This window comes from Pinus tabuliformis, chromosome 3_2 (assembly GCF_031772625.1).
Source record: "Pinus tabuliformis cultivar Carrire ecotype Pingquan chromosome 3_2, CPIR1, whole genome shotgun sequence".
NCBI lineage: Eukaryota > Viridiplantae > Streptophyta > Pinopsida > Pinales > Pinaceae > Pinus > Pinus tabuliformis.
Window position 1 is genome coordinate 985,066,702 of NC_142302.1, and position 26,796 is coordinate 985,093,497.

The 26,796-nt window shown below is 37.9% G+C and overlaps 1 protein-coding gene across 1 annotated transcript in view; it reads left to right on the forward strand.

Moving 5' to 3' along the window:
- Positions 1 to 26,796, forward strand: part of LOC149183915 (oxysterol-binding protein-related protein 1B-like) — a 298,066-nt gene that overhangs the window by 124,616 nt on the left and 146,654 nt on the right. The window contains exon 4 of the mRNA XM_089417310.1: positions 7,118 to 7,217. Within this exon, the coding sequence (XP_089273436.1) occupies positions 7,118 to 7,217 (100 nt within the window). The remainder of the gene's footprint in view (positions 1 to 7,117; positions 7,218 to 26,796) is intronic.

Sequence of the window (26,796 nt, forward strand, 5' to 3'; positions counted from 1 at the left end):
CATCCTTCTTGTGCACCAATACTACTGGAGTAGAGAAAGAACTTTGACTAGGTTGAATTATACCAGCCTCTAGCATTTCTGCAACCATACGGTCAATTTCACTCTTTTGGGCATAGGGATATCTGTACAGCCTGATGTTTGGAGGAACACTTCCTGGAATCAGATGAATAGCATGATCATGATCACGAATAGGTGGGAGACCTTTGGGAGTCTCAAATACCTTGGAATGATTGTCCAAGACTTTTTGGAGATCTGGAAAAATAGATGATTTCGATGTGGAAACATCTAGCGAACACAATTGTGCAATTACACCTCTTTGTTTCTTTTTTAGAAGCTTTGTCATATCGTTTGAGCTGATTATCTTTCCAGGTTTCCCTGCAATACCCCTTAATTCAACTTCCTTTTCTTCCACAAAAATATTCATGAAAAGTTCTTGAAAATTAAAAGCTATTGTACCCAAGGATTGTAGCCATTGGACTCCTAGTACAACATCAGCACCTCCCATTGGAATGGAAAGCATTGGGCTAGTCAATACATATTCTCCCATGGATAGCTTCATATTATGGCACTTTCTAGAGCAATTTATTGTTCCTCCATTTGCAACCATCACTTGACACTCTGGTGCTGGATATAGGAAGCAATTCAATTCTTTTGCTACCTTACAATGAATAAAATTGTGGGTACTTCCTGAATCAATCAACACTATTACCTTTTTCTTCTTGATTTGTCCTTCTATCTTGATGGTTTGAGGAGTGGTAATTCCAGCCAATGCATTACAAGATATGGTCGGATTCATTTCTTTATTATCTTGGCTTTGTTCCTAGAGTATATCCTCTTCTTTTGACCTTTCTTGCTCCTTTTCTTCTTCCTCTTCACAATCTGTGTAGAATAATTTCTTCTCAGCACACTTATGACCCTTAGTGTATTTGCTATCACAACTGTAACAAAGCCCTTTTGCTCTTTTTTCTTCCAATTGTTGTGGTGTCAACCTTATAGGTTGTGGAAGACTAGGGGCAACAACACTTCCATCTTTATAGTTGTGAGTGGTATGCTTCCTGGTTGCCATAATTTTGCTTTCCATTTTTCTTGCTAACCTGAATGCCTTCTCTAATGAATCAGGTTCCCAAAGGCGAACATCATGTTGGATATTATCCTTTAAAGTCCCTATGAACACATCAATCCTATGCTCATCTGGAATATTTTTTACCCTTATGTTCAATTTTTGGAACTCCTCAATGTGCTCCATTATTGAACCCTTTTGTTTGAGACTTATCAATTGGCTAAAAAAAGTGTTGCTTTTTATATCTTCATAATGTGCTGTCAATTCTTCCGTAAAAATTGCCCAAGTGATAATTTGTTTACGAGAGAAAAACCATTGATACCATACAAACTGATTTGGTTCCAAATATAAAATTGCATTACGTACCTTTTGTGTGTTTTGCACATTATTGAGATCAAAAAATTGCTCCATCTGTAATATCCATGTTGCGGGATCCTTGCCATCAAACCTCCTCATATCGATTTTTGGAATATTGTGGGTCGTCGATCCAACAATAGAGTCTATGAAATCATGATTAACATTTCTTTTGTTTGCATCATGAGTTTCCTTTACTACCCTTTCACCATTAGTAAGTATTTCTTGTAGAAAATTTGTCAAATCTGTCTTCAAATCTGCCATGCCTGTCTTCAAATCTATTTTCAAATCGTCCATCTTAGCTTCCATGCCCTTTATCTTAGATTCCACGCCATTTATCTTAGCTTCTGTTAGCTTTTGTGAGAGTGACCTTTGTTGCACTTGGTCTTGTAAATTTGATATATCATGTAGCATTTCTTCCTCTTCTTCATGAGTCATGCTAGAGCTTTCAGGTTGCTTACTAGGTGTTTGCATTTTCTTTCCTTGGGGCATCAGTTACCGATAATAATGCTCTACTATGCCCTTTGAATTCTTTCAAAATAATTTTTCAAACCAAGCTTAAGCAAAAATTTAAAAATATCTACACATATTTTTTCACTTTGTAGGAGCTCAATATTGCCTCTGATGTATCTTTGTAATTTCGGATCATCCAGTTCTGAAATTGCGACCTGCAGTAACCCTCTGTGTCCTCTTTCCAATGCCACTAGTCTGATCCAAATTGGATTCTCCAAGGAAGAGTTATGCCAAATCTCCCACAGTAACCTGATTATAGACTAATTCAGTAGAGCGAACTTGTACGACATGCCACGTGTCCCTTTTTCGACCTTTGGCTCTGAAAAATATATACAAGAAACTATAGTCTGTCCTCTTTCTGTACCTTCTTACGAAATTTCAATCCGATGCTCTGAGAGAAAGTTATGACGATTTTTCCCAGGTCACCTGTTTGGAATGTAATTCAGGAGTCTGCAAAAGGACCAACTTCCTCAGATCATATCTCCGCAAATATAGCGCGAAAACTTCTGAAATTCGAACTCGAGGTTCAATGCGATTTCTTCTCAAATGGGTTTTTTTCACTTCTGAAACATCGCATAAAAAAGGTTAGAGCGAAAATCCCACAATGACCTATATGGAGCAACGAAACCCTAGAATCCAACGCTCTGATACCAAATGTTATGAAACCAGCTCACAAAAAGATAGAAAAGATAGATCAACGCCTTAGAATTCAGCCTCTTCGAGGGGGCAACCTCCTTTACATTACACAAATGAATGATTCTTTGATGATTCAAATGACAAAACCTCCTTTCTATCTATATATAGGAGTCTAAGGAGTCACAATATAACCTAGCCGACCTAACAATAATAATATAAAGGCACAAAAATAACAATAGATGAATTATATGGGGCACAGTAATAACAATATGGGGACAATAGGGGCACAACAATATTAATAAGGGATACAACTACAATAGTAATGGGGTAATCACTAGTATTATAGGGACCTAACATGAGGTGACATAATGAGATGGGCAAGGAGTTGCAAAAACTAGACAAACACCTAGAGTAGAAAGAGGTAGAAATGAAATTGTTTGACAAGGCTGACACTACACTAATTAAGTAGCATTACGAGGAAAAGTCTATGAATCTTGAAGAAGGTGAATCCAAGTGAAACTCATTTTGGCATGGTTAGAAGATTGTTGGGGCATCTATTATTTCTACTTTGGAGAGCAAATCATGTTAATGTAAAAATGTTGATGTATATATATTTATTTGTGTGTTTGTGGGGACAATGATCTTCTTAGATGCTTGAACCAACCTACAAATTTGATTTGAGCTGAATTTTGTGAGCTTTGATGTTGAAATGGATTTGAGGGCTGCCTCTTAAGTTGTTTGTTGGAATTATTCCACCTTTTGGAAGGATACATGTTGTACCTTGAAGGCCCACATATCCACATGTTGAGGAAGATTTGGAAGGTTATTTCACGTGATTTCATTGTACATGTGGCGTGGACAACCCTTCTTTATGGGCTTTGAATTAATTAATTAGAGAAGAGGGCATTTTACTCCTCCGTGGGCTAGAATAGGGGCTTTCTCTTGAAACATTAATATTTAATTGTAAATGAAGTTGACTGTCTCCCCATAAATAAAGGTGCACTTCCTCATTATTTCTCACGGTTCGATTGGGGAAGAAATCCCTTAGCAAATTCTGAATTTCTGAAATTTTGTTGGAGATTTTTTGTCCTGTTATTGGAGCTATAATATCTGATTAAATGCACTGCATTGAGGGGATGATTTGTGGATGGCTTTGTAGCTTCTATGGATTTTCATGGCTAGGGTTTATGGATGTACAACGATTTCTTGAATAACTGGTCTTTTCAAGTCTTGCGGATTTATTATTAATGTTATTAAGTGTAAATGTACTTATCTAGTGGTGAGGGTACATTCTCTTTATATTATTCTTGGATAGACCCTTTCTTTTAAAGCCTAAGAAGGTTTCTGGTGGAGAATCTTCCCTTGAATTTTATCTTGAAGCTTGTGAGAGTATTAAATATTCTTCTAGGGTTTGTAGTGGACAACCCTAGTCATCACCTTGGATCCACTTATATCTTTTCAAGGGAGACATTAGTTGACCCCATATGGCCATTTAAAAGGGTCCATCACTCACTCTTATTCTCTTGAACAAATTCGAAACCATTTTGCTATATTTACTCTTCATATCACCTTGAAACTTATTGCCTTAAATCCCAACAATATTCATAATGCTTTCTTTCAAAATTTCAATAATTTTTTGGAATCATGGTTGGAATCTTTAAAATATACTTTTTTCATCGACATTCAATATTTTATGTATATTTTAATAAACTGAATCCATTGAAATCAGATCGATCCGAGTCATTTTGAGTCTAATTGTGGGTCTGAGTTGACCCTTGACCAATGTTGATTTGTGGTAGCATCAGATGTGCTCTAGCCATGAAAATTGCTAGAGAGGCCAAGGCACATAAGATCTCCAAGACCCATAAATGGTTTGGGAAAATTCCACCCGGTTGGAGAGATATTAAAATAATTAATATTTTTAGTGGGGTCCCTATGTCTAAACTTAGGAAAATTAAAATATTAATGGGTATTAATATAAAACTGGGTGAGAATGTTCTAAATGACGTGGATCAAGCCAATTCTAATCTTAGCCGTTGATTAAAGACTTAATCTCGGTCGTTGAAGATTCAACAGGAAAAGTATAAGAGGAGGCTTGAGGGTCAGTTGGAGATACACCAAGATTGATTAGTCAGTTCGATTTTTTGGAGTAGGGCTTGTTGAGAAAATTCGAACAAGTGATTTGTTGCAGCGAGGGGCAGTGAGTACATAGCAAAGAGGCAGGGATAGTGCCAGAGGGTCAACGTAGAGACCGAATAGGTTGATGCAAAGGCAGCTAGAGCTACGCTGAGGCAGCTGGGGACTACGCAGAGGCAGAGAGGCTTGCGTAGGTGACGCAGAGGGGCCAAAAGCTGACGCAGAGAGCCAAAAGGTTGATGCAGAGGCTTCAGGAGCTACACTGAGGCTAGCAGGGCTGACGCAGAGCTAAGAGGAAGCGCCGAAAGGATTTTCGTGAGGCAAACTAGAGCTGAGGAGCTAAATATTTGTCTCCAAGAAGAGGTATTACTGCCGTGTAACAATCTCTGTTGGGTGAGCCATTTCTGACACCCTAGTTGTACTCAAGAATCTGCATAATAATAAAACCCTCAGAATTGTTACACCAGTTTTCCCGCATTGGGTTTTTCCGGGGACGATTGTCCAAAAATAACGGTGTCCCTTGTGTGTTTGTCTCAATGTTTCAGTGGTTGATTTGTATATGAGTTAAGGTTGCATTTGTGTTTATTTCAGTATTTATATTTATAAATAACTTGTTAATGGAATGAAAAAGTAGGAGAAATTAAACCAGATAATGCAGTAGGGATTTCTAATGTGTCAGACTTAGAAATTTCAACAACCAATTGTGAGGTTGAGTCTGAGTTCTAAAACATTGGCTAAAATAAATTCAAGTAGTTATGACCATTATGCATATTTTATCACAATATGCCTTTTTGTTGGTAGAAGATCCTGAGGATGAAACTAGTAGTGTAACACACTGTTGATAATATCAGCGATATTCGAAAATATTGTGATATTTTCAGCAAAACGATATATCGCCGAGAAAATATCGTGATATTTTCAAAATATCGTCAGAGATCGGCAAAATATCGCGATATTTTGAAAATATTGACAAAAATATCACCATATTTTGAGAATATCAGCTATGTTTAAGAATTTGAAAAAATTGATTTTTTTTATGCTTGCCGATGTTTGCTGATATTTTCGCCGATATTGCCGATAAGATGTTTACTGGACCCTCGCCGATATTTTGCCAATACCGATATTATCAACACTGGTGTAACATTAGTGTAAAGGACATTCTAGTAGTTATGATCATTATGCATATTCTATCACAAGAAGCCTCTCTGTTGGTAAAAGATCCCAAGGATGAAATTAGTAGTATAACATTGGTCTAAAAGACATTCTAGTAGTTATGACCATTATGCATGTTCTATCACAAGAAGCCTTTCTGTTGGTAAAATATCCCGATGATGAAATTAGTAGTATCTCTTTCATATTGTCAAGTTCTTCCATCTTTCATTTTGTTTCATCTGCATGTCACAATTTAGAAAGACTCAATCTAAACTTAGATATACCAAAACATACTGTTGATTTCTGTAGATTCTGACATTGTTTGGTACCCAGAATTCAGGTATCTTGTATATTCTTGTTTTTCTTTACTTGTAAAATTCAGTGAATACTCATTCTCCATGTATTGGTCCCTACTTTCCGCACTTTTGAGATTTTAATGCATTGAATGTCAATGTGATAAGCTATTCCTGAACTTGCAAGGAAACAAGAGAAAGAGTGATTTAAGGTGCATTCTAGAGGATTGGTTTGTCAAAAGGTGGAGTAATCTATCCAAATTGAATTCCATGGTGGATGCTTCTCTTTAACAGATCACTTAATGGAAAACATTTTTAAAATTGTAGGAAAACTAAACATCTTTGTTACTACATCACAACTTTAGTTCAAAGTTGCAGAAAATATTGATAGGATGTAAATTAGTGGACTCTGAAATTTTGTCTTCCTTTTTATTTAGAGATATAGTTGACATAGATTTTACCTATCACGCTATAGTTGTCCATTTTTTGCTAGAAAATTAAGTCCCTTGCTAACAGCATTTTGGAAACCTTGCTTCGGGTTGTACAACTAAATGCATGTTATGTAGATGTTACAGTCATTCATGTAATGTATGAAGGGCACTGGGCATAATATTTTGGTCTTTTGTCATTAGGATCTATTTGGATGTCTTGCAAGTCTTCGTCGTATTCTGGTCTTTATGCTTTTAACTCAAAAAATGCTAAAGAGTTATTTGTTAACAAGCATTTAAGTCAATAAAAGTGATATTTGGAATAGATGTAATAGTGACTCCCCAAATACGTGGAATTTTATGGACAAGGATATGCATGAAGGTATTGTAATTCCTTTGGATTCTTGTGTGGTTTGCACATTGAAGTCAGCAAAGTTATGATGAAATGGAGTTCTTTCTGCTACATTATTCTCTGTGTACTTCAATATATTTGACATTTATTTGTATCTTGATAAACAGTTTTTTCTTGCTCTCTGATTGTGCAGGCAGAAAAAGTAGAGCTAGAAACTACAGTTGTTGATGAAACTCAATGTTGGTCAAAGGAGCAAGATGCATCTGGTGGATCTGGGAATGGAAGGTATAGCGGTAAGTGGCATATGGCTGATGCATATGCTTCATAGTATATCTTCCTGTGTAGGTTTAAAAATTTATACGACTTAATCTTATAATATGTTCCCTTAAACTTTTACTATCGAATCTATACAGTTATCATGTTTACAAGCATCTAAAACATCTACACTTTTCTTCCTTGTTTTAGACATTGTAGATAATTATTATATCTTTTGTGGAAATTCATTTGTAAATTTAATTAATCCATGCATTTGTTCATTGTTACATGTGTCAATTAATTTTAACAAACTTTACTTTTGGAATAGGTATTGTTTTTACTCTTATGAACAACGTTTTCAACATCAAATTTTATAAGTATCATAAATTTGGACACTCTCATTATGTGACTTACGATTCATTTTTTCTTGCTTCTAAATTATGCTTTTTTAGAAGATAAGGTCTGATGTAGACTTATGCACTGTGATAGACAAACAGCCTTCTCAAGCAGAACCATGTGGACATTAGAAACCTTTGGTTGACCACTAATAACAATCTAATTTAGGTTGGGTAATCTAACCTAGATTAATCTGGTAACAAATCAAAGACTGAATTTGTTACATCATATCACCAGGATGTTGATTTATAGTAGCATCAGATGTGCACTAAGTCTCAAATTTTGCTGAGAGGCTTAGGCACATGTATTCCAAAGAACCCAAAAAGCGTTATGGGAAATTCCACCCAGAAACAGTGGTATTAAAATAATTAATTATTTTTAAAAAGACTTTAAGTCTAAATTTAGGAAAATAAAATAATTAAAGGGTATTAATATAAGTTGTGGGTGTAACTTTTAGAAGAAGACAGGGATCAAGTAGAAATGATCTTAGCCATTGGTTAACTTCTAATTTGGGCCGTTGAATGTCAACAAGGAGATTATTTAAGGAAGCTTGAGGGTCACTTGGAAAAACACACCGAGAGTTCAAAAGTTCGATTTTCTGAAGTAGAGCAACTGCGGGGTGAATTTTGATAGTGCGCTGTTGCAGAGAGGGGTAGAGAAAGTTTTGGTTGAAGGATCTAATCTGAAGCCAAGAATACTTAGCAGAGAGGTAGAGAGACGCACAGAGGAGGAAACACAGAGGGCAGAGAGGGTGACGTAGATCCAGGAAGTGCTCACGCAAGCCCCACGTAGAGCAGCGCAACAACTTCCAGTGCAAAGGTCCAAATTTGCTGAAGGAGCTGATGTTTCTCAGTCGGGAGGGCTGGATAAGGCTTCTGAAGGCAGATCGATTCTCAGTTGGGTTGACACAGTGACTTAGAGGCTGACGCAGGGCCCATGTAGGGGAAACGTAGAAGTAGTCAGGGAACTCGCAGTTCAACTGCCGAATCAATCAAGATCGGTAGTGTTGAGTGAGGTAATCTCACCAGTATTTCTTGCCAAGTGATTTTCTCTGTAATTGGATTGCTGGGAGGGCATCCAGAGTTGTATTCAGGATACTTCTGCATAATAATAAAAACCTCAAATCTGCGGCACCGGTTTTTCCGTGTGTTGGGTTTTTCTGGGGACATTTGTTCAAAAAATACTATGTCACTTGTGTGTATCTTTCTCTATTGTTATGTTCTTGTTTTGGGCAAATTAATTAATTAAGTGAAGGCTGCAGTTGTATTAGCTTCGATATTTGTTGTAGGAAGCAGTAAATAATTTGTTTTAGTAATTAACAAATAGGAAAAGTTTAATCAGTTTTTGCAGTAGTAGATTCAGGCGGGATTCTCGAATTTTCACACAGGATGCTTGTCCCTCGTTGTGTTTGATTAACCATCCAGAAATGTATGCCCTTCTTCCTTGGGGAGGAATGGGAAGTTCTTTGTCATTCAATTCTTCTTAAAGTTGTTCGGGAAACAAGGTATTCCACACAGGATGAATGTGGTATACCCAAGAAAACTTCAAGCAAATGTTTCTAAAACTTTTAAACATTTTCTTTGACGTCTTTCTACAAACAGTTTGCCTGTAAACTCTGAAAAACAACTTCAGCAAGGTACTTTAGACTTTCGTCAAACATATCATGAACATAGTGAAGAAATATTAATTCCTAGAATTCTGAGGCAAAATCTGAACTTTATTTTTAATGACCTTCAAGGAATTTACACGCATCACGAGAAGAGGAAACCTAGAAATTCTCTCCACAATATATTTAATTGCTTCAACATGTAGATTCAGCCTTCAAGACATAATTCAGCCTCCAACAAAAGAGATGTTGCAGAACTTGTAATTGCTTCTAGTTGATATGCCAAGGGATACTGATCACCTTCAGCTAATACAACTCCAACCTCTAGACTCTAGGAACAAGAATTTTGGAGCATTAAAATTAAGAAACACACACACTCACACACACACACACACACATATTGAATGGTTGATGGTTACAAATGTGGGAGGCCCCTGGCTTAAATACTGCCTCGGGTGCCTCTTGATGAATGGGCATGATCTTTAATCATGCCCTTTTCCTAATTAATCTACAGATTTGATTAATTTTTACATAACATTGCCTTCCTCTTGAAAAGATTCTTTGTCCTCAAAGCATACGTAACGACGGGTGTTGTTGACGAAACACTTTGTCTCCCAAGAAGCTTCTTCTTTTGGTAGGTCCTTCCACTTGATTAGGTATTCTTTGAATATTCGTGATCGCAACTTATTTTCCCTGATGGAGATGATACCTTCTAAGGTCGGAATTGTTGTTTGTGCTGATTGATGTTCACCAAGTGCCTGTTTAAGATAGGATACATGGAAAACGTTGTGAACACGACTTTTATCAGGAAGGCTTAAACTGTATGTTGGATGATCTTTTTGTTGACCTGGTACGGTCCATAGAACCTTGGTGCCAATTTGTTTTTTCCCTTCTGGTTTAAGGACAATTGCTTGTAAGGTTGAAGTTTGACAAATACTGATTCTCCAACTTTAAATTCTCTCTCGGTTCTGTTTTGGTCAACTTGCTGCTTGATATGATTTCTTGCATTATTTAGATTTTCTTTTGGAGTATGGAAAACTTTTTGGGTTTCTTCTAACTGGTTTTTAACAACTGGAAGTTTTGTCTCGATGATAGCAAAGTCCTTCCATTTCAGAGGTTTGTGTTGAAGAATCAAGGGCAATTCTATGTAGTGTGATTCTTCTTGACTTGATAACAATTTGTGGAGTCTTTTACTTTTCTTGCTAGCTTAATCTTCTTCTTCTTATTAGTAATGCATGTGTGTGTACTTCATCAAATTGCTACCGAAAAGATAAGAAGAAGAACACAAGATGTTGGCTCTCTGCTAGGGGCCAAAACCTCTGTTCTCTTGAGAGGAAAACCCTTTACTAAGTTTCTCTTATTGACGCTTCTTATTGATTAATGCCAAACCCTAGACCCTTGACTAGAATGTCCTCCAAGCACAAGTCAAGTCCTTTCTCCTTTTTGCACTTTGTTCCCCGACACTTGCTTCCCTCGCACTTCGTTCCCCGACACTTCATTCTCCTCCTTTTGGCACTTCGTTCTTCTTTCAATTGTTAGTAAACCTTGTTGTACTTGCTCTAGATGAGATGCTTCTCTTCTATCCTTAGAGATATCCTTCATTTATGTAGACACCTTCCTTCAAATGAGATCCTTCTTGAGATGTAGGTGTAGGCTGAAGTGACTGTACAACAGCTCTAGATTCTCGCACGTGTGGGAGGCTTGTTGATTTGGGGTAGCATCGGATGCGCTCTAAGCCTCAAATTTTGCAGGGAGGCTTGGGCATAGGTATTCCAAGGAATCCAAAAAGTGTTTTGGGAAATTCCACCCGTAAGTGATTTTATTAAAATAATTAATATTTTTAATGGGGTTCCTAAGTCTAAACTTAGGAAAATTAAAATATTAATGGGTATTAATCTAATCAGGGGTGAAACTTCTAGAAAAAGCCATGGATCAAATCAAATCGATTTGAGCCTTTGATTATGTTTTAATCTAGGCCGTTGGTTGTCCATCAGGAAGATATAAGAAGGGATTGAGGGTCATTTGGAAAACACACAGAGAGATTGCGAGAAATCGATTTTCTGAAGTGAAAAGTTCTCAAGAGGAAAAATCGATTGAAGGAATCTCTTGCAGTTGAGGGGCAGGGATAACAGCTTTTGGAGAGAGAGATTCTCAGTCAGAGATACATCAACAGAGAGAGGCAATAAGTGATCTAGAAGCCTGATGCAGAGGTTGACGCAGGGCTAGAAGGGCCACACAAAAGTGATGTAGAGGTAGAGAGAGAGTTGAAAATCAGAGCAGAGGGTCAGTTTCAGCAACCGGAAGCCGGGGTGTGAGACCAGGAGGCTGAGAGCAGTGCCTCTGGGCTTCTGATCGAATGCCCAGCTGGGTGACGCAGTGCCTAAAAGGGTTGACACTGGGACAATGTAGAGGCAACACAGAACTACCGCAGTGCTTGGTAGGGGCATCTCATCCAGTAGCTGGAACAATCGAGACTTTCCTCAGTGATTGTGTGAGGTAAACTCACAAATATTCTGCCAGTATTTCTCTCTATAACTGAATAACCCTGTGAGGTATTCAATGATGTATTCATATTTTTCTACTGCATAATAAGAAAAACCCTTAGAGCTGCTGCACTGACTTTTCCCCATTGGGTTTTTCCGGGGACTATTTGTCCAAAAATAACTGTGTTCTATGTGTGTATTTTTCTATCTTGCTCAATATTTTATTTCTGCATATATATAAATTAAGTGAAAGCTGCAGATTTATTTACTTCGAAATTTACTGTAGAAGGCAGTAAATAACTTGTGTGATTTAAGCAAGTAGAAGTGACATCAGTTTGCTGCAGTAGGGATTCTAGTGTAGGAATTTTCACATGGTATCAGAGCTAGTGTAGGAGAAACAAGAGGAGCAGAACTAGAAACCCCAGCGCTGAGCAGAAGGGGAAATCGAAAAGCTGCAGGAGGCAACAAGTTGAAACCCCAGAGGGTTTGCACAGTTCCTGCTAGAGGGTCGAAAATCCGAGAGAGTCTCTCTCTGAGTGAGTTGACGGAGAGAAAGAGCTTCTAGTTCGAATTTTGCGGTGGCAGAGGGAGCAGTGCTTAGCCTTAGCGTGAGGAGCAATTGGTGGACGCAAATTTTTAAGTAGGCAACTTTGCCACGCTGAAAAGACGTTAAAAGAAAGAAGCAGCGGAGCATGGTGAGGGAATACTTCCTCAGTGATTTCGTGCTGAGGAAATCAACCAGTGTTTCGAACATCTCGATAACATCCCGATTTTATCTCGAAATCACGATTTTTTGGCCTAGTTGATGTTTTTCGATTTTTACAAATATTTTGATTGTATCTTAATTTTGCCGATGTTTGTCGATTTTTACCGATATTTTACCAATTTTTTGGTTTTTCGGACCCTTGCCGATTTTATCCTGATGCCAATTTTCGCAACATTGAAATCAGCGTTTCTCAGTTATTGAGTAGCAGAGGAGCAACAACTTCCCAACTCCATCAGGGAGTGCATGAGTTAGCCTAGGAGCTACGCTGTAGGGAGAAAGAGGGAGTTGTTCGATAGTTTTCATAGGAGATGGCAACTAGTGGCTTGAGGGATGAGGACAAGTTGGAAGGGGCTTCCAACTATGCTATCTGGAAGGCTAGGATGACCTTCCTGCTTGATGAGCATGCCCTCAAGATGTACGTTGATAATGTGGTGGTTGAACTTGCGGATGCAGATCTGCTAAAAAAGTGCAAGGCTGGGATGGCTAAGGCGAAGAGGATGATCCTAGATGGAGCCAAGGATCACGTGGTGTGCCACATTGCAAGCAAAGGAAATGTGGGATGCCTTGGCCACATTATATCAGGGAATTTCCGAGCAATGAAAGATGTACTTAGAGTAGAAGCTGAGATCTGCTCAGATGCAGAAAGGGGAGCGACTGGATCCGTTCCTTACGAAACTGAAGGAGATTCGTGATGAGCTGTGTTGTCGCGCGGATTGACACGACAACGCTCAGACCGGGGGCTGTCACTCTGATCCCCGATCCCTCCGTTTAAGCCTGTCTCCCGCGGCTAAGGGGGGTAGACCCTGTGAAATGATGAAGGCCAACTGCCAAACAGTTAGGCTGGGAGACGAGATGCACTAAAATGATTCTGTTAATTTGGTGGACTAGTGCCTTATGAGATTGACTTTTTAAATGGATACTTGCTAGATGATGTAAGAACATAAACCATGAAAAGTAATCATCTATCATCAGATAACTAGGACTGCTTAAATGTCCAGTAAAACCACAAAGTCCCAAAATGACCAAATCTCAATATTGATATCCAGCAGATAAGAAAATACTAATGCAATCACAAATCATTTATCAGACACCATTTTTAAGATAATCAGTCATGTACAGGCAAAACATCCATTTCGCATTTATAAATTCGAATCTTAGCCTGATAATTTCCTGGAAACAGCTGGATTTTGGCAAAATAGAAAATTTCAATTTTTTTTTTTTTTTTTTATAAAGAAAAACTAAAAATGAAAACCAAACTATATCAAAAATAAATCTAAACGTAAATAAATCTTTTTTATTTATTTTTTTATATTTTCAAAATAACGAATTTAAAAGACTAAATAAAAAAAAACTAATTAAAAATCTAAATAAATTTAAATCTAAGACGTAAAGCAAAACCTAAGACTACGCTAACCTAACGCTATCAAACCAAACGTTAACCAAACGCTAACCAAACGATTTACCCTACGCTGGAATCCTCGCATGCAACCACGTTAAAACACAAAACGATGTGCCCAAACAAATGAGATATTACCTGCGTATTGACGGCGTAATGGAAGATGCGGGCCGAGACAATTCTGAGCAGATCGATTTGCTCCACGATACTCAGCAGAAAACGAAGGGAAACTGATACTTACCTCTGCAACAGCTTACCCGGATTGACGGCGGACAGAGAAAGGTAACGAATGCTTGCAGGCTTCAAGGGCGTAACTGCTATCCGAATGTGAAATCAAAACGTTTTAACCCAGAACCTGGAGCGGAATGATATCTCATACAATCGTTCTCGCAAAAATTAGAAGAAAAACGATGCTGCCTGAGGTGCGGACTGCCTTCAGGTGATGAACGAGAGGGAACAACGAATAATGTTTCAATCCTCAAGCGATGTTTACAGCAGCAAATTCCTTTTAAACCCAATGTTTATTGTTGTCATACAGAGACGCTGATTGAACTTAAAACAGAACTCCAGATACACGGCTTCTTCGAAGTTTTAATGCTGAACCTCAGTCATGATCAAACGCAGACGGCGGCTTTGAATCGTGTGTGTAAAATAAGGCTCGATGCCCACGAAAGTAAATGTTTCACTGTGTTGGCCCAGAACTCAGAATGCTGATAACAGATATCTCTTTATAAACCCTGACTTGAATGAAGATTGTAGCCACGTTCCTCTGCAAAATTACGTCCCTGTTACAGATTTAATAAATGTAAAGGAACAGCCCTAAAAAAAATGCAATTTCGACATAGAAGATAGACATAAAACGTATGTGCAAAAAAAAAACAAAATTAACAAAATTTTCAAGATCCTAGATCAGTTAAGCAGAGTCTGAGATTTTGGCCCCTTTTTTTAGCCAGATTTAACAATGATTTACAGTAACATTTTCGAAATATCAGAGACTTGAATTTTACTGTGAACAGACTCAGAAATCTCTCATGTAAACCAGAAAAATAAATTCAAATGATTAACCCAGGGCAAATCAGCTGGGCTCTGCAAAGAAAAGCCTGTAGGAGTCGGCTGGTTCAGCCTAGAACTTCCCCAAACGCCCACTAATATTCTCCACTAATAGATTCCCTGCACATCTCAAACAACCATCAACAAAAGAGAGCAAGAATGCTGCTAGATCTTAGGAAATAATGGAGATACTTGCCATTATTTCAGAAATCCTAACAACACTCAAACCCTAGCAAGTGAACAAGATACCTGTGCTCACAATACTTTGAAAACAAGCTATTGTTAATGGCTGAAAACTGAAATATGCAGAAAAATAAACATCTCACAGCAATTCCAGAGAGTAACACCAGCAAGATTTGGACCCCAAAGTCTTCTTTTATTAACCAGAAATCAGATTACAAGAGAGCTTTTTCAGTACAGACTCACAGATCAGTTAAAACTGAAAAATGACCCCCTAAGACCCTATATAAAGGAAATGATCCCAACGGCTAGTTTGAGTGATCCATGTTGAAGTGATCTCGACCGTCGATGAGGATTAAGACATCTCTTAATCTCATCCGTCGATTTTATTAAAAAAAAGATATCTTGCATGCATTCACAAAAATATTATTATTTTATTATTTAGGGTTTTTGCTTCATTTTATGAACTTTTTATTATTATTTTTTATTTATTTATTTAATTTATTTAATTTTTTAATTTTTTTATTATTTTAGTATTTCATTTATTTTCTTAAATGGATCATTCGAACTAAGCCGTTGGAAACATCACCTAGGACCTAGGACTTAGGACTCATGAGGGGACTAAAACATTTTTCAACCCTCAAGACACATTACATCATGACTTGTACAATTTACATCTTAAGGGGACAAACCCACTTTAACACAGACCCTCATAAACCACCCAGTTCTGCGACACAACTATAATCTAGCAGATTAACACGCTAGGCTTCTACTAAAGTTCTAATAACAAAATGCATCCCGGCTTTGGGGTCAGGTTGAAGGAAAACTCTGCCGATCGTAGATCGGTGAGACGAAAAACCTCCCGGGATGTAGATTATCATTAGAAAGTTAGGTCCACCTAGGCAATTTTACATACATGACTCTGATTTGCTTAGATTATTTACAATTCATACATGCAGACTGGGTTTACAATTAAAATGATCAAGCTGCTGATGACTGTACGCTGGCACGGACACGTCGCTCAGGTGCTGCCCCTTTTGGCAAAGAAAAGGGGGTGTACTGCATGGGTAGTTGACCGGTAGTGGTCAACATCTGGCTCTACTTGGGGACACGTTGCTGCACTGTAGGAATGTGAGAATCCAGAATCTGCACCCATACAACACACAGATAAAAATAAGTAGCGTCCATTCCAAAATCATCATATACATTAAGCACAGGAAAGATAAAAGCTCTTCATTTATTGACTAACTAACAACATGAAAAGTAAATCTAATCCTAAAAACAGAAATGAAATGCTGAAAAGACAAGGAGTAGGGATAGAAATACAATACAGAAGATGCCCCATGGCATCAGATATCATCTCTGAAGAACAGCTTGAGCATTTGGCCGTTCACTGGTAGATCAAGTGGTTCGCCATCCAATCTGCTCAAGTAGAATGAGTTTGGCCCGGCTATATCTCTAATGATGTATGGTCCCAGCCACAAGCTGTCAAACTTCTTATGTTTTCCCGGTTTTTTCATTCTTGCGATCCCAAAGTAAAACCATATCTCCAAAATAATTCGCCCCTTCTCATCATAAGGAAATCCAACATGGATTGGTTTTCCATAAATATCTTCTGCATTTTCATTATCATTCTCAAAAAGATACACACGATCACATGCCCCGGCAATGCACTGTGGTTGGGTGCAAGTGCATCCTAGTTGAGAACTCTTTGTATCAAGACTCAGTGAAGGGTCCAGCAGCCTTTCAGTGACATAGGAAAAATTCTCCCAAGGTGTCATTGAGCTGGTATTTTGATCTTTACCATCTTTGCACAAATCACACTGGCATGGATTCATTGCATCTTTATCCACCACACAGGGTATTGGCACTGCTTCTTTGCCAAAGCTCAAGTTGTTAAGTAATATGATAGTTTTTCTTTGGTGACCCTTTTTACTGCCAGATGAATTGAGCACCAAATGGGTCTCTACCTTTTCCCATGTTTCCTTGATATCAGTATTTTTTGCATCCCCCTCAAGATCATTCACCTGTAGTGTAAGAGAATCAAAGCATAATTCAGGAAGAGGCATCAGCAGAATAGAAGGTTTGGGATCAGCCTTGGGTTTGCACCTTTTGGGACAAATATAACTTTCCCTGTGCCACTCTACTCTGATATTTTCCTCACTACAAAGCTTCACAGCCTTTACGTAGAGCTTCTCTGGCAAAGCACCATACTTTTCTTCCAGAGTTGCGTGCAGATTACTTCTACAACAAGAGGCACGTGCTACAGTAAGAATTTCGAGGTTACTGGGCCAAGATCTTATTTTTTGCCCTTCTGATAGTGACATATCTGCAACAGCTGTATAGTAAGACTCAGTAAATCTGTCATGTATTCCAGATTCTTTAGTTTGCATGGATCTATTCTTGACCCGTATTGACCTTTTCAGATCAAACCCTTTTAATCGTTTCTTTCTGGCAATTACAGCTGCATGTTTGTATCTTACCGTCGTTTGAGACATTCTAAAGTTTGGCTTGTTAACCCTCCACTTTGGTTTGAAAAGCTCATTCCCTCGATTGAGATGGGGCTTGGATGTAGATCTGGAATCTAGATGGGTAGACCGATGATGACGTCCAAGATCTGGGAGAAGACTAAACTTCATCCCACAGAATCTACATGAAATTTTTTTTAGTGTGCCACGAATAAAAGTTCTCAATTCACCTTTGCCTATATCCTCACCATGAATAGACATACTAATGTGATTTCTTTCCATTTTATGCTTAGGATCGAACTTCCAACCTAATTCTTGCTTGGAACTACCTAACTTAAGAGGTTCATCTTGCTTGTCTTGCTCAGTCTTGAAAGGCATTGCTGATTCTGCACTGTTAACCTGCTCTTTAGCACCAAAGGAATTGTTGAGTTGCTCGGGGTGAGTGAGTAACACATGCTGCAACAGCTGATCACAATTCACAATGATAAAACGACTGTCACAGGATATACAAAAATACTCTGTACATTTCTCAAGAGGAATTCCACCGTGGTGTATCTTCATATGCCTCTCAAGACCTTTTTTGTTAGTAAATGAACTGCTACAATTGCGACAAGCATATCCTCTAAAATGATGTTCAACTGCCTTCCTATGAATGGTGAGACAATGGTGACCGAGGGTTTGTAAATCAGAAAACTGCTCACCACAACCTTTGCACTCTTGGTATTGTACTTCAATAAAAGAAGAATAATGAACAGCGCCACAATCCTCCATCCCATCCACAGGGCTCTGCTTAGCTGTACCATTGTTCACTGCTGCAACAGAACCAAGGGGTTTATGCGCGTCATCAGTCTCATGAACATCATCAATTGATGGAATGCTTGCTGTAACATTCCCTTCTCTTGGCTGAAAACTGAAACATGCTGCCATTTTCTCCTTTTCAGCTTTTACTTCCATTAACAACGCTTCTGCATCTTTCATATTTTTTGACACTTTGTCAACAATGCAATCCAAACCTCTGTTCTCAGAATCTGAATCATAGTGACCTCCTCCTGACTGGCACATATTCATGTATTCATGTAAGAGATCCTTAGGCTGGCACGTTGTTTCAGAGCTTGCAGTTTTGAAAATTCCATTCCACATTGATGCAGTATATCTATGACGAAACCCCAGTGAGTTTGGTAAATGCTTTTCACAATAAGATGAACCTTGTTTTGCCCTGCGTGTGCATTGGCCACCATGATTGCAGCAACTTCCAATACAACGCAAACAATTTGTACTCCTATATGAGACTTTAGAAGCAGCCCTTTCTGGCAGCGAAGAACCATGCAATCGATTCCTTTCAACTAGATAACTTTCATCATGCAATTTCTGGGACACACCTCCTGAAACTCTTTCCAGGTCTGAAATGGGCAGAAAACTTTGTTCATTTTGACTTCCTTTGTGGTGAAAGTCTGCAGAAGTTGCTTCCTTCTCAGATGACTGTCTCTCAACAGACCCTCTTGCCCTCTTTGGGTTACTTCCTAAACTACTGGAACTTGGGTTTCCATCACAGCTGTCCAAACTATGGCTGTCCCGAAGCATATGTTTCAAACAAAAAGATGCTCCATTACGGGTTCGGTGGGTACACCTCCTTCCATATTTGGTCATTCCCTGACATATCGAAAATTTCAGTTCTGCATGCATGTTTGCTGATGAAGACCCAACCTGATCAACTCTAGGAACATTATCTGGAGTACAAAAACTTAAATGCTTCCAACAATAAAGTCCTCCATTGATTGCCCTAATCTTATCATCGGGAGGAATTATGAAATTGGACATGATAGAGTGGTTCCCGATGTCAGATTGTTCTCTAATTATTTCGTTATGAGGCTTCTTAGGATCTTCAACATGAAATTTCCTCTCGGGCTCTCTATTTAGCCTAATAAAACCATCACCGCTAGGAGAAGGAATCATAGCATATGACCAATTCATTTGAATGCTTCCTCCTAGATCAGAGGCCCACTTTCTAGATAACAACATACCCCAAGCATTAGGTACATCAACGACAACAATATCCATAACAACCATGATGTCTGGGTAAACTAAAAGATGAACTTGTAAATCCTTGATTAAACCATGTACTTCGATTTTCTTGGAATCCATGGCACATATATTATAGTAGGGTCTGGAAACTCTTAAATTAAGCTGTTCCATGACCCTTTTAGTCATAACGCAAGCAGATGCGCCTGAATCCAACATGCAGTTATTCAATTTATACCCATTGACCAATAAGGTGATAAAGAAGGGTTGATGGTCTTTGTTATCAGCATCTACGCTTTGCAGATAAATAGGAGCATCATGATAGTCAACCTCGCGAATCTTCTGTTGAGAAGCGTTGACTTGAGGACCCTGAATTGCTTTTAGTAACTTGTCTTTTTGGGAAGGGATCTTAGCGATCTCAGATACAGGAACCCAGATTTTAGCATTATTAAACCAACTTCCCAAATCGACATCTATTCCAGAGTTTATGCCAGGGTTTAGAGTTTGAGAGGGAATTTGATTCCCGCTCTGATCTCTATCCCTTCTCTGGTATGTTAAACCCTTATCTCTAGCAATTTCTAAAATTTTCTCAGGAGAGGGTTTCTCACCATATAACCTAGCTAAAATGTCATCTTCATTTTCAAGGTTATTTATACTAAAAGCAGATGAAGGATTCATAACATCATAGCTCCTTTCCTTAACCTCTATCCAATCATTCATAGGCAAAGGAAACTTGCTCCCTACTACGTTTATTTGCTCACCTGTCCCAAACATTCCATTATCCAAGAGTCTTCTGATAATGGGACAAGAGGACTCTTCGTGAAAAGCGTCGCAAGCACGACAGTAAGGAGGAGCATTATCTACCAGATTAGTAAGCGGATTAGGGGGTCTCTGCTCACTAGATTGACCCCCTCTTTGCCAATTATTATTTCTATTATTATTATTTCGAGGTTGAAAATTTTGCGATTGCCTTCTTTCCATTTGAATCAACCTATTCTGCAAAGTGTTTATCTCCTTGTTATGATTAATTTCCATGGTTTCAATTTTTTGAAGCAACTTGAGAACAAGTTCATTTTCAGGTTCTTGGGCTGCTTTTCCCTTAGGTTCTTTTAGTTTTGTAGCAGCCCTATCATAACCTGGGATTTCAGATTTCCCAGAAGCTGCCTTGTCCTTTTCAAGTTCTATAGCTAAGGCCTGGCAATCTCGATAATCACCAAGTTTAGCACGCCTTAACTCATAAGAAGGTTCAGGACCAAAGGCATCAATGTAAAAATCTTGGAGAGTTTTATCTGTAGGTTTATGGTCTTGAGGTAATTCTCTAATAATACCATTAAACCTTCTATTAAATTCTTCAACAGTTTCATCCTCTCTCTTTTTCATTAGAGTAAGAGCTCTTACAAGATGTCTTCCCTCTCTCTTATCTCCATATTTTTCTTTAAATGAATTAATGATTGATTGTAAAGAGTCAAATGAATTTGGAGGTTTTTCTGTAAACCAGTGATAAGCATCACCTCCTAGAGTCAAGATAAAAAGAGTCATTCTGACATCTTCATGATCAAAATCAGGAGATCTAGCATACTTAGCCAACCATATGTTGAAATCTCGCAAATGGGAATTAGCAGTAATAGCATTGTCTCCTTGAAAGTTAGGTAATTTATCTATCCCCACAGATGGAATATCATTGGGGTACCCTGGGATGTTAGAAAAATCACAAGGGGCATACATACCCATGGTGCTACGCCTAACTCGACCCCTAAAGAGCAAATGAATATCAGAAAGGGCTTCTTGTCCAAGATTTGTAAGGAGTGTACGAGAAGCGAGTTTGTGTGATCGCACCCTGTAAACCTTTTCAGGATCAGGAGTGGGGTTGCACAGACTGCCTGGATGTCTTCTAGTGTACACTCTTGCAGATAATATGGGAAGTGGAGTCGCCACTTGAACAAGAAGTTAAGCACAGACAAGCTTGAAATGAAAGAACCAAGGACAGAAAAAACTCTATCCCCGGCAACGGCGCCAAAAAATGTTTTCGCGCGGATTGACACGACAACGCTCAGACCGGGGGCTGTCACTCTGATCCCCGATCTCTCCGTTTAAGCCTGTCTCCCGCGGCTAAGGGGGGTAGACCCTGTGAAATGATGAAGGCCAACTGCCAAACAGTTAGGCTGGGAGACGAGATGCACTAAAATGATTCTGTTAATTTGGTGGACCAGTTATGAGATTGACTTTTTAAATGGATACTTGCTAGATGATGTAAGAACATAAACCATGAAAAGTAATCATCTATCATTAGATAACTAGGACTGCTTAAATGTCCAGTAAAACCACAAAGTCCCAAAATGACCAAATCTCAATATTGATATCCAGCAGATAAGAAAATACTAATGCAATCACAAATCATTTATCAGACACCATTTTTAAGATAATCAGTCATGTACAGGCTGTTGTCGCGCAAATTGACACGACAACGCTCAGACCGGGGGCTGTCACTCTGATCCCCGATCCCTCCGTTTAAGCCTGTCTCCCGCGGCTAAGGGGGGTAGACCCTATAAGATGATGAGACCAACTGTCGACCAGTTGGTTGGGAGACACGAGATACGATATAAAAAAGCACTCGATGGATTTGATTAATTGAGCAGACCAGTGCCTTAAGAGATTGTGGTTAAGACGATTACTTGTTAAATGATATAAAAAATATGGACCATGAACAGCAATCATCTATCATCAGCTAAATCACAATGCTCATAGAACGATCAAAACGATATCCAGCAACCGAGAATTTTAAAGAGATGAATGCTTTAAACCACCACGAATCATAAACCATTAACCAGATATCATATTCGTATCTCGATTTGAAAATTTAGATCTCAGCATGAAAGATATAACATGATAGCTCCCGAAAATAACTGAAATCCGACAAAACAGAGAATTTTCCAAAAAAAAAAAAAATTTATTTTTATTTTTATACTAAAACAAAAATTCTAAATCTAAACTAAAACCCTAAAAATCCCTTTAAAAAATATTTTTTATTTTTTATATATTATGAAAATGAAAATTAAAAAGCTTAAAAAAAAACTTAAAATCTATTCTAACTAAAATCTAAAACATTATACAAAAACCTAAATCTAAGTCTAAAAACTGAATAATTTTTTTTTTTTTTTATTATTATTATTTCTTTTTTTATTTTTTTAAAACCAAACTAAGTCAAAAATAAAAAATCTAATTAAAATAAAAAAAACTAAAATGAATTCTAATTTAAAACTAATTGCTAAATCTAAATTCTAAAACATAAATATTTTTTGATTTTTTATAAATTTAAATTTAACAAAATGCAACTAAAAAAAAGAATTAAAATAAAAATGAAATACGTAATTATACAAAACTAAAAAAACTAAATAAAAATCTAAATTACAAATCAACGCTGCCCCTTTTCTATTCTATTTAAAATACAAATTCTAAACAAAACTATTTTAAAACTAAAATCTTAAAAAAAAAAACTTAACGCATTTCTTTTGATTTTATTTTAATTCTTTACAAAACTAAAATAAGCAAAAAACCTACGTTAAACATTTTAAAGCTAGAATTTAAAATCTAGAAAAAAAACAAGAAAATCAAGCCTAAGCTCTAAAGTTAATCAACGGAACTACGATGAAAACGTATAAGCTACAGTAGTCAGAATAAAAGGCTGCAAAGCAAAAACCAATGCGATATACTTACGGGGCAAGCAGAAAACCATGACGGCGACAGGGAAATCGATCTTTACCAATGACACGCAGGCGCTTTCGACCGGTCCTCACGTCAAAATGTTTTGCATGAACAGATTTTATTACCTGAGAAAATCTCTGCGTTTTTTTACCTGGCAAAAACGCTGTTGCTGAATGCGTGAGTGAGCAGTTCCTTTGTCGTGAGAATCTGTGGCGTTTTTTGGATCGATCTACAGTGATATGATGCCCATGCAGAGAACGTATTCTCCTGATGAAATTTTGAATGGAAACCCTCTGCGTGATGGCTGTAAATATGGCTCGTGAGAAATCCGCGTGGCAATTTTCCGAAACGCAGACAGAGACGCATTTGGCAGAATGTTTCAAAGCATTAAACGATTTTGATCTGAGCACAACGCAGATATATACATATTCGTTGAGCCCAAGGAACTGAAACGATGATACTCAGCCGGAGGAAGAAACTGCGTGAATGTGCGTGACTTGGCTTGGAGCTGTTGGCAGCCTCATACGATGACGCTTTGGTATAATACCCAGCACGTGCTTCTGGGTTCTGTCTGCTACTCTGAAATCACATTATGTACACATAAAATTGATTGTATTCAGATTTAACAATGAAGCCCGCATCAAAAATTTTGAGAGAGTTGCCTGTGGGCCGATCCTGGGCAACTGCAAAAAGAAAATAAGACCCTAATTAAAAAATTTTGAAACCCTAGATAAAAAAAAAAAAATTTCAAAACCCTAAAACAGCTGATTAATGTACAAATTTTTGGCCCCTTCACAGCCAGATTCAGCAATAAGAACAAGAATATTTTAAAGAAATAAAGCCTTCAGATTTTCACTTTGAAGAACTTCAGAAAATCTCTCCTGCAAATTAAAAATAAACTGAATGATAGACCCAGGATCAAATCCAACTGGGCTCAGCAAAAAATGCTTGCGGGAGTTGGCTGGTTCAGCCGAGAACTTCCCCGAACGCCCACAAATTTCCTTCAGAAAGGGTTTTCTGCACAGCTCAAAACAACTATCAGTAAAGAGGGCAAAAATGCTGCTAGATCTCAAAAAGTAATGGAGATACCTGCCATTACTTCAGAAACCCTAACAGCACTCAAACCCTAGCAAGTGAACAAGATACCTATGCTCACAATACTCTACAAAAAGCTATTATTAACGGCTGAAAATAACATATGCAGAAAATTAAAACAATCTCACAGCATTTCAAGAGAGTAACACCAGCAAGATATGGACCCCAAAGTCTTTTTTTATTAACCAGAAACAGATTTAAAAGAGAGCTTCTTCAGTTTTAGACTCACAGATCCAATGATCTGAAATGACCACCTAAGACCCTATATAAAGGAAATGATCCCAACGGCTAGTTCGAGTGATCCATGTAGAAATGATCTCGACCGTTGATGAGGATCAAGACATCTCTTGATCTCATCCGTCGATTTATTCACTTAAAATATTATTATTTTATTAGTTAGGGTTTTTGCTTTATTTTTTTAATTTTTTATTATTTTTTATTTATTTCATTTTTTTTAATTTTTATTTATTTTATTATTTTTATTCATTTTTAAAATTTTTTAATTCATTTTAAAATGGATCATCGAACTAAGCCTTCGGAAACATCACCTAGGACCTAGGACTTAGGACTCATGAGGGGATTTAAAACATTTTTCGACCCTCAGGACACATTACATCATGACTTTTACAAATTTACATCTTAAGGGACAAACCCATTTAATACAGACCCTCACAAATCACCCAGTTCTGCGACACAACTATAATCTAGCAGATCAACACACTAGGATTCTCCTAAAGTTCTAATGACAAAATCCATCCCGGCTTTGGGGTCAGGTTTGAAGGAAAACTCTGCCGATCCATGGATCGGTGAGACGAAAAACCTTCCGGGACGTAGATTACCACTAGAAAGTTAGGTCCACCTAGGCAATTTACATACATGACTCATGTCTGCTAAGATTATTTACAATTCATACATGCAGACTGGGTTTTACAATCAAAATGATCAAGTTGCTGATGATGGCAGGATGGCACGGACACGCTGATCAGGTGCTGCCCCTTTTTGCAAAGAAAAGGGGGGTGTACTGCATGGGTAGTTGACCAGTAGAGGTCAACATCTGGCTCTACTTGGGGACACGTTGCTGCTTGCAGGAATGTGAGAATCCAGAATCTGCATCCATACAACACAAAAAATAAGTAGCGTCCATCCAAAAATCAGCATATACATTAAGCACAGGAAAGGAAAAAAGCTTTTCATTTATTAATTATCTAAAGCAGAAATGAAAATGCGGAAAAACAAGGAGTAGGGTTAGAAATACGATACAAAAGATGCCCCATGGCATCACATGTGTTCAATAAAGTGCATACTGAGCATTTGCCTGCTTTCAGGCAAATCTATCGGCTGCTTGTCGGATGTGCCATGTCCAATTTTGCATATGGTAGGACTTTTTCCTATTCGAAAATCAAGCTGCTCGCGGCCATCTGATGCGTCAAATCTTCTTCTCATTTTCTTTCTTTTGCGCTTTTTCTTTCTGGCTAGCTGTATCACTGATGACATGGAACTTTCTGTTTCATAGCTATCAGATGAAGTATGCGTGATATGTCTTTCTTTAGCCCGCATCTGATCTTTATCATTCTTAAGTCTATCCGGATCACCTTCAATTAACCATCTTTCAATTGAATCAATAACTTCCTCATAATAAGATGGAGCTTGTTGCAACAAATGAGAAGGCTCCTGATCTGTTGATGTTCCCTGGTTTCTCTCATTTTCCAATTGCTGAAACCTTTGAACCTGTATTCTAATGGCATCCATCTGACTAGAGTGTTCAACCTTTATAGCATTGATTTGTCTGGCATGATGTTCTTCCATGTCTTTTATTACTTTATCGTTCTTTTCCTTCATGTTCATCAAGCAATGCTGCATGAAATTTATTTCTTCTTTATGATTCGCTTGCATGTCAGCCAACTGATTATTATGATTGAACGTCATGATAGTCATTTCCTCATCCATAGTTAATAACTTGTTTTGCATAGAGTCAATTTCCCTATCATGATCAGCTTTAATGGTCACCATATTTTCCTCTAAGACTGACATCTTGCTTTGCATGATTCTAATTTCTGTTTCATGATTAGTCTTCATGGCCTCAATTTCTTTAGCATGGTGACTTTGCGTGACCTCAATCTCCCTATTACGTTTTTCCAGGTGGGTGCATAAAGTTTTCACATCATTGACATAATTAGTTTGATTGATTTCCATATTTCTTACCAGCATCATTAGGTCTCGTATAATTTGCTTTTGCTCTTCTTTTTCATTGTCATTTGTCCCTGATTTTTCACTATCATGAACTTGATCTGCAATATTTCCGGTGGATGACACATTCTGACATGATGAATCGTCTTGGGATCTTTCAGCTGGACCTCTTATCAAATTACTTTCATTCTGTTGCACAATTTTAGAGGCAGAAGGCAAGCTGTTTGGACTATCATATCTATCTTTAAAAGCATTGAGAATGTCTTGTA